At 40.6% G+C, this 9,868-nt stretch overlaps 1 protein-coding gene across 1 annotated transcript in view; it reads left to right on the top strand.

The window, feature by feature from the left end:
• Positions 1-853: 853 nt before the first annotated feature.
• The window catches only part of MAP3K8 (mitogen-activated protein kinase kinase kinase 8), a 36,343-nt gene continuing 27,328 nt past the window's right edge, over positions 854-9,868 (top strand). Inside the window, exon 1 of the mRNA XM_075587681.1 lies at positions 854-1,361. Coding sequence (XP_075443796.1) covers positions 1,277-1,361 — 85 coding nt within the window. The 5' untranslated portion in view covers positions 854-1,276. The remainder of the gene's footprint in view (positions 1,362-9,868) is intronic.

The raw sequence follows: 9,868 nt of genomic DNA, 5'->3' as shown, positions 1-9,868 counted from the left end.
TAAATACAGTATGTAATGGTTTCTATATGTGTAATGGTGTTTCTACCACCCGATCTATCTCTTTAGCAGTGCTGCGCCTCCATCTGCCGTAGGCTCCAGGAACTGAAGGTGATCTCCCACGGTAGAACTTATTATCTCTTCCCACAGTAAGGTCACGCACCAGGCAGGAGGTATATAACAACAGGAACGGTTTATTCACTCTGTACACGGAGTGTACAGGCAGTGTCAGTTACACAGCAGGCTTCTGCCCGATACAGTACTCTCAGCTCTTCACTGGATGATGGTCCCTGGACCGTCACTACAGGCCAAGGGCACCCGCAGCCGTCCTAGCTCTTCCCCACCTCCCTAGCAGAGGCAGAGGTATGGTCCACACTCACTCTCCCCAGGGAAGGGGAGGGGAGGGGGAGGTGGGAAAACACATGGGAAGGCCCCCAATCCCAGGCTCCCAGTTGTGTGACCTGCCTTCCTCAGAGGAGAAGGACAACTTCTAAAGTTAGGGCGGTCCGGCCCCTAAGTACAGCCAGGAGGCGGGCACCCTGTTGTCCTAGCTACAAAAGTATGTACCATCCCCTGCTGTCACTCAAATGCAGTACTACAGAGAAGGGGGAAAACCCCATACAACTACTGGCAACCTGAGTGTACCAGGGTTTACTGCCAGCCCAACGGCAGAATAGTAGCCATCAGGCGACCTGGCTACACATGCATTTCTTTTTTATTGTATTCAGATGAGATCTGAGGCCAAACCTTTGTTGTGTCTCCTCTGACTCCTTGATTAAACGTGTCATTGTGATGATGTCACCCCAACCCCCTGCCTGCGTTTGCAGAGTGTGTTCTTAGTAACCCGCCCCTGTTTCTCTGAAGCAACACCGCTCAGATCAGCTTTGCAGCTCCCAAAGGGGGATCTGGATATGTATGCAAATGAGATTAGATTGACAGATACTGAATGGTGTGGGAATTTCCTCCACCGAGAGACACAGTTACTCTGCAGATCACATTTCTAGTGACTTCGCTTCTCTCATTGCGTTGCTCTTTTCCTCGGGTCTTCCCCACGCCCTGCTGATGAACCGAGATAGTCCTGGTGCTGTAAAGGTTAAGTGTCCTTGTGTGCTCAGCCTGTTTGCTCCTGCTTTTCGATTTCATTTTCATCATTTCCTGAAAGAGTCGCTTCTCGTAAAAAACTTCCAGCTGACTTGATTGAGGAGTTTCCCCTACATGAGCATAGCAGCACAGTCTAGCAGTAGAGCGACACACAGAGAGATCATGGCAGGGGGAGCTTATGCCTGCTTCCTTCCTATGTCTTGCTTCATTCACAGCAACGTATTTCTTTAGAGACATGCCTGGGCATAGTGCACAATACAAAGGTAAGATATATGTGATGTATAAGTGATTGATTCGGGGGATGGGGAGAGGGTTCCAGTAAGGGGCTGGAACATTTATCTAAGAAGGAAAAAAGTGTTGAAACTGTGTCTGAGTTTAGCCAAACATGATATTCTGAGATCAGGCACATTGTAAGGAACCCCAACCCTCACTAATAGCGCGTCTGAGATGAACTGTATATTCTTCTGTATTTCATACAATTTTCAAATGACCTGAAAATTGCAGGGAACCCTGGTTGAAAACCACTGGTATTTTGTTAAGGAACCCTATAATTATATGGTGAAATTCTGAGGAATGCATAGTAAGGTATCCCAACCCTCTCTAATAGCAAGTCTGAAATCAGATGCATTGTAAGGAACCCCAACCCTCTCTAATAGCATGTCTGAGATCAGATACATTGTAAGGAACCCCAACCCTTTCTAATAGCGCGTCTGAGATTAGATGCATTGTAAGGCACACCCCTGGTCTAGAGGACTCCATTATTAAAATATGTACTGAATGCACAATGTATTCTGTAACAGTGGAAGCTGGGACACTTTTTGGCTTAACTAATATACAACCGGTATGTATGTAGATATAGATATACGTAGTTAAGTTATGGTGGGTAAAAAAAATGACAAAAACCCTCCACAGCAAAGCATATAGCAAATGGAAATATTACTGTATGCTCATCTGCATGTCTTAGGCAGGTCTGCAACCCCGCCTTTCCCCATTATCACACAGCACTTCCACTGCAGCAAGGGATTCTGAGAAATGACATGTAAATGAGAACACAGTGCCACCTTTTGCTTCAAAACCATTAACATGGTTCCCTATAGGCTTAAGCTTGCTGCATCGTCACAGTTTTGAGCACAGCCAGGGTTAAGATGCATAGCCAGTAAACCCACCCACAGACAGCCGTTTCAGCACTCCCTTGAAGAAGGTCCTTAGTGGACCGAAACGTTGGTTTACACATGTGCGGTCATGTTGTTTGAATACAATCTTTTTGCTATATACTACTGAGTGCTGTTTCTTTGCTTTCCCTGCTGGGAAGGCAATCTGTTGCATGTACTTGTCTTATGGAACATGCACCTAATGATTTGACTCTTTTGATTGGAGTGCCAGCTGTGCTCTATCTGTATATGTATGTATATACAGATATCAACAACAAATTCTTGCAAAATAAAAACAAGTGCAATTTTTTTGATACTGAATACCTCTCTCCCTTCAGGGAGTCAGGGTTTTGCCTTTATTAGCACAAGGCTTCATACAATGCAATTGAAGTGTAATGGGAGATGAAAGAGAGTGACATTAAAGAAGAATAACAAAGGAACATACTAGGTACAATGGCATCTGTTCAGGGAAGGGATAGATGACCCAGAGCTTTAGGATGTTCTGTGTGATGTAATTATACAGCAACAGAGTAAAGAAGTATGGTTATTTATGGATTTGCTGTGCAGTTACAGCATTCTGCATCTCTTCTTGGCATCACATGGGTGGAAATATGCTGTAATTTGCAAGTATTTGTGATTCCGTAATGATTAACTCAGCAGTTACGTAAGTGCCCAGTGATCTGTAAATGAACCCTTTTGCCTGCCCAACGTAACATTCCTAGCATTCACTTGCATCTAACACACGCACATTACATTGTCATTGGGAACATGACACTATGTCTGTGTATTAGATGGTCTTCATGGTGGCATGTTTTGCAGTTGGATGGAGTTGAATGGTTTATCTACAGTAGGTGCTGTCTCTTTGCGGAATTTTAGTTGGCTGACGTGAGTCAGCCCTTCTACACAAGGGACGCGCGCACGCACGGCAGGGAGAGGGGAGCCGACAGACAGCGGCGAAGATGGGGAGAATCATCTTTTCGTGCTGCTACTGGCGCTCGTGTGTGTGTGTGTGTGTGTGTGTGTGTGTGTGTGTGTGTGTGTGTATCAATGATTGCAGAACTAAAAAAAAAATATTTATTAAACTTTTTTTTTTCTTTAAAAAATCTTATTTAGGACTTCCTTTCACTCACACAACCCATGCACACACATATACATATACACACATTACCTGCAGCTCCCGGCTCTATATACAGGAAAAACATGCGGCACATGCACGCATGTTCGCATATGTACGCACGGCCGCATGCTGTACAGTATATAACAGCCCTTAAATTAATCGATTACTTACAGGGTTATTCACTGACTATTTGACGGTTACTGATGATAACGCTTTTGCTGCCAGAGGTTCAAGAAACAAATGGCAAAATAATGCATTGCTGCCCCCTCTGGCAGCAAAGGGATCGAAAGGTCAAGTGATTGGTGCTGTACCTTCTTTAAAATGGTGTTTTAAAACGTTTTGTGTCACTGTAGTAATACAATACTTTGGAGTATTTTTAGGATCTTTACCTAATCTCTAGTGATAATGCTGTAATGTAAACACTTCTTTACACAGGCAAATTGCGAAATCCTCATTTTGTTTATCTTGGTTGATTTTAATGATTTGACCATCATTACCTAAAGAGATGAAGGGGAAGAACAATTCTGATCAGATACAAAGAAAATAAAAATAGCACTTAGGAACACATTCATTTATTGCAGCCAGGGATTCTGGAAAATCGCCTTTTACTAGGTGACACTATGTGCTCATTTGCATGTAATTTCCCAGAATCCCTACGTGCAATTGAAGTATGTATGCTGCGATAATGGTCATAATCAGGGTTGCAGACCTGTCTGAGACGTGAATGTGCTATATTTTTTATTTGCTGCACACTGTACAATGGAGGGTTTGTGTCACTTTTGTACCGACCATAACATAAAATGTGCAGATAAAAAGAGAATCACACAGGACCTGACAAAATAGAAACATATTTACGGGAAACAAATGTGTGTGTGAATATACAGCTCAACCCCGTTATAACGCGATCCGTTACAATGCGAATCCGCTTATAACGCGATGCAAGCATGGCTCCCAATTTTCGTATTTATGAATACTTTACAACACGATTATATATACATAGCTCAACCCCCTTATAACACTGTGCTTGGGGTCCAAAGAATCACATCGCGCTATAAGCTGATCGCGTTAGAAATAATGTGCAATTGTATGCATTGCACAATAAAGTATTTAAGATACCAATAATCGTGTTGTAAAGTATTCATAAATACGAAAAAAAAAATATATATATATATATATATATATATATATATATATATATATATATATATATATATATATAGCAGAAAATAGCTGTGTTAGTCCAGTTGCGATAGTGCAGAATAAATGAGTTCTTCAATATTAGGCGATACCTTTTTTATTGGACTAACAATTTATGTTATAGGACAAGCTTTCGAGAGTTCTCCTCTCTTCTTCAGGTCGAACAATACTGATTTACACAGGAATCAATGGCTAAAACAGTGTAGAGAGAGGAAAAAAAAAAAAACCAACAGATATTTACTGTAGATAAGGTAGGGTGTTAAGTGTTTACTGACTTTGCATCTCCCAAGCCCTTGCTTAAAAGCTGTGTTTAAAGCAGCATGCATTGGCTAAGGGTTGCTCATATAATGTGAGCATGAGATAAAAGGTGGCACTGTGTGCTCATTTGCATGTCATTTCCCAGAATCACTTGCTGCAGTGGAAGTGCTGTGTGCTGTGTGATAATGGTGAAAGACAGGGTTGCAGACCTGTCTAAGACATGCAAATGAATATACAGGAATATTTAACAGTTGCTTTATGCTTTACTGTGGAGGGTTTTAGTCACTTTTTTTTACCCACCATAACCTTAATATATATATATATATATATATATATATATATATATATATATATATATTAAATTATTATTATATTAATATTATTATTTTTTACTTTAAGGGTGATTGAATCTTTCTAAGGAAGTGAGTAACATTGCTAAATCTTATAAGAAAAATATATGAGACGGACAGTTTAACATTTTCACTGCCAAAAGACTGGCAGCTTCGTATTTGGGGATAACGACTATGTGGTCGCTTGGGGTAGCAATCACGTGATCTCTTGGGGCAGCAATCATGTGATCTCTTGGGGTAGCAATCACAGCCCCCAGTGATATGAATGGAAGTGGAGAGTGCTTTACTACCGTTTCTATCACTGTTTCAGGCCTCCTGACATACAGGGAAGGTCACAAGGACAGCTTAAGGTTTAACGGCTATTTCAAGGGCCTTTTTCAGAAAGCTGCAGTAGCTCTGTAACCTCATTTGCCTTTGCGTGCTTACAATGCACCTCACAGCTAATGTGTCACTGATAATAAGCCCCATAATCATTTACATAATGAGTTGGAGCTTGTGACTACCTCTGTTTCATTGTCTTTTGGACAGTAAAACAAGGATGTTTTGAGGGGAATACCATCCACTGATTGAAGCCAGATTGCAGAACTTGGATCGACTATTGTGTTACCAGCTAAGTGTTGATTTGATTTTAGCCCGCGCTGAGCTTAAACCATTTGGAGGCATTCATGGCCATTATAGTACCAACCATGGCTCTTCATTCTTTGTTTTTGGAAACTGAGGGGTCTCAGGACCTGAATCTTGCTTTCTTCTGCTCCAGGGACTCCTGAGATACTTACAGTTGAAGGTAACAGCGTTTCAGTCCCCTCCACGGGAAACAAAGTGTTAGGCCAATACAGGCTGCAACATCACCTGCTGCGGCTTCCCCTTTGTACAACCATTTAAATCTCAATGAGAAATGAGGAAGTGATCCTAGTACCTTCATCTGTAAGTTTTGTGGGAACCGAGAAGGGTCCACGGAACGGGAAATAGAGTGGTTCAGCTCCAGAGACACCTCATTACCATCCTATAACAAAAAGGGGGAATATTGGGTCGAATTGATGTTTTTAAGTCATACTTTGCCCTTGGGGCAGAAAGTACAGTAGGTGACACCTTTTTACCATAGTTACTATTTCAGAGGCCCTAAATGTAAAGGTGCAGTCCCCATGGCATGCTTATTTTGAATAGCTTTCTTCACAATACTGTACAGTAGGGCGACTGTTTTCTAGTTTTTTCCTGCTCACTGATATTTTAAAGGAGCATTTCTGTTACAAATAAACCAAACAAAACCTCTATCTTGGGACACCAAATACGTAGAAAAGCACCAGTCGGGCAGCTGTTTTGCGAGGATTAATTAGAAACAGTATCAGTGGCATTTTCTATATGTGAAATGTTGGTGAATGACACAATTTTTATACAATCAAATAAGTCCACGTCATTAAAAAAAATAATTTTTTAAACTATTAATGACTTCATCGCAAGAAAATGCTTTGGAGCATTCACTCTCCACCTAATTTCTTTCTTGTTAAGACTGTTTGTAAACTTTTCTATATGCAGAGAGATTTTGCATCCAGAGTCTCTTCCATTGAATAGTGTTTGGCTAATAATGGCAGCATAATTTTTAATTTTTTTTAATGAAATTAAGGGGAAATAATAGCCAGATGTTTGAATTAAGTGGACCACAGAAAAAATATAAACAGACTTTTATTTTAGCACAGCAATTTTTCTAAGGAAAATGACGACACTGATAAATTGTTGGGGGAAAAAAACAATTTGTTTTTGCCCGATATGTTGGGTTGCCCCTTTAAAAAGGGATGAACCAGACAAGGCGTGAATCTCAGCGTGTCCTGGCGCTGAGCATTACTGGGATTATGCATATTAATAACCAATGCAATACAGCATGGGTTAGCTAATGGATGTCAACTCACTGCACATGCAGTGTAAATTTTCAGATGGCTTAGCTAACATTATATTTTAGATCCACTTAGAACAAACAATAATGCATTTTCTGCAGAACATAACAAGTAGAACAAAAACATGCTTTTAACATAGGTATAAAAGAAAAGCAAATGTGTGGTGCTCAGAAAAAAAGCCTATAACATGGTACCTGACGGAAACCACAATAACTGTTCAAAATACTTGATTGAAGAATCCTGCAATGTGAACTCCCTGGTGGAAGGATAAGGGATATTAACCCATGACATGTAGAACAATCACAACTCCATTATAATCCGACTAGTGGACTAGGGTCTCCACAGACACTGTAGTAAGAGACCTCACAATAAAGTGACCCAACGTAATATATCGGAAGGGAGAATAAGCAGGTGATAAAAATAACTCACTCTGAGTAGAATTTGTCCTCAAGACTGTTCAATCTTCATCCACAACAGGGGGTGTGCTTCCGTTTTTTCTGGGGTGCTGACAAGAGAAACAGTAGGAAAAAGCAGACACCAATAACACAGGAGACAAAAATGAATGAAGGATATCCAAGGGAGCGTGTGCCCATTAAAAGGTGTATTTAATGGAATCTACAAAAATAACAGCAGCATTACGGGGTACAGGGCCCCCCACCAACGCGTTTCGAGCGCAAGCTCTTTTTCAAGGTGACGAAAAAGTACTCACCTAGCCGTTTTTATAACCCCCAGAAGCGCGCCATTATCCACCAGCCGACCCACTTCCTGAAACTCTCAGAAGCGACGTCGGCGTGATGACGTCGGCGCGCGACGTGGGGAATACAAAAAATACAAACTTTATTAACAATATGACAAAAAAACAAATCTAATGCTAAAGATACAGATAGAAGTACCTACTGTAGTATGTCCTCCAAGAACGAATAAACGCTAAAATAGAAAACAAAATACAAATTAAAAAGAAATATCATGGAAAAAACTATGAATATTCCTACTAAAAGAAAGAAGAAACATACCAATCAAACGGTCTATCCGTTTAGCGTTTATTCGTTCTTGGAGGACATACTAGGTACTTCTATCTGTATCTTTAGCATTAGATTTGTTTTTTTGTCATATTGTTAATAAAGTTTGTATTTTTTTGTATTCCCCACGTCGCGCGCCGACGTCATCACGCCGACGTCGCTTCTGAGAGTTTCAGGAAGTGGGTCGGCTGGTGGATAATGGCGCGCTTCTGGGGGTTATAAAAACGGCTAGGTGAGTACTTTTTAGTCACATTGAAAAAGAGCCAGCGCTCGAAACGCGTTGGTGGGGGGGCCCTGTACCCCGTAATGCTGCTGTTATTTTTGTAGATTCCATTAAATACACCTTTTAATGGGCACACGCTCCCTTGGATATCCTTCATTCATTTTTGTCTCCTGTGTTATTGGTGCCTTTTTTTAACATAGGTATGACTGCCAGGTAAAGCCTCTTCATTTGAGAGGAAATACGTTTCAAAAACACTACAGGGGCTTTCCACAAACAAAACATCTAACCACAGACCACTGACTTTACCTTGATGCCTCTATTCATTTTTAAATACCAGTCATCTTCAAAACAACCATTGAAAGACCCTTCCGAGGTTACAGAAGGGGATGAGAATGTGAGTGCAAGTGATGCGTGAAATAAAAACCTCATTAATACATATTCATGTATATTCTCTTTTTTTATTTTTTTAATTAGGAGTTTTTGGAATAATAAAGGGCCAACATATTGTTACATGTACCATGTATGATTTTTAGGGAGAGGTAAAACATTTTTCTCTTAAACATTCAATTCCGCTTTAATACTTCGTATAAGTAAGCTATGGTAAATAAGCTGCTGAAGTTTTGTAAGCTCTGCAAGGCAGGGACTCCTTTTCCTAATGTTACTTAGATGTCTACAACACTTCTTCCCATTATATCTACTGTTATTTTGCCACCTGCATTACGGCTGTGAAACGCTATGTACATGGGGGCTGTTATACAGATAAAGATATAGATACATTAAAGGTTTAGAGCCCTAAGCAATAACAATCTTCCTGATTTTGTTGTTGTTGTGGTATTGCTCGATATTTTCAGTCTGGTTAGCACCTTGGTATAATGGAAATAAAGGTAGCTTTGCAACAGTAACCAGATTGGGTTTTATCTCATTAGTGGTAAGGTGTATGTATGTATGTACGTACTTTACTTTACACCTCTTCACCCACGGATGGATATAGGCGACTTCCACGGAAAACTTCACTTTAAAAAGATCCATGGAAGTTGTTAAGCTGGATATACCCATGGGGATTATATAGAAAAAGAGATCTGCATACAAATGAACACTGCAGATATTACTCTGCTCAAGCATAGAGAGGGAAAGTGAACCAAACAGTGACGAGAGGGTGGTGCTCACAGGGAATGGGGTATTAGTAAATGGGTGGAGAGAGAATCCCTATAGTGTGGCACTTGGAGAAAGGACATCCTAATTAAAACTTAATTTTATTATATAATTGTTAAAATAAAACTGTTTGGAAAAACCACATGTACAGAACAAAAGGCCTTCTTTCCACCCATTTGTTTATACCCAAGGGGACAAACACACAGAACCCCAGCAAGCTCTTTTTGGGAATCTCGGTCGCTTGTTGTATACCCAAGGGGACGCTAGGCCCAAGGGTCGACAGAGCCCATTTAGAAACGTGAAGGCCGGGTTGTCAATTGATAATGAGAGGCTCTATATTCGCATCAATTATCCTTGCCCCCCTGTATGTATGTATATGTATGTATTTATATGAACTTGACCATAGTTTAATCA

This window comes from Ascaphus truei, chromosome 2, assembly GCF_040206685.1.
Source record: "Ascaphus truei isolate aAscTru1 chromosome 2, aAscTru1.hap1, whole genome shotgun sequence".
Lineage (NCBI taxonomy): Eukaryota > Metazoa > Chordata > Amphibia > Anura > Ascaphidae > Ascaphus > Ascaphus truei.
This window is presented reverse-complemented; position numbering and strand designations above follow the sequence as displayed.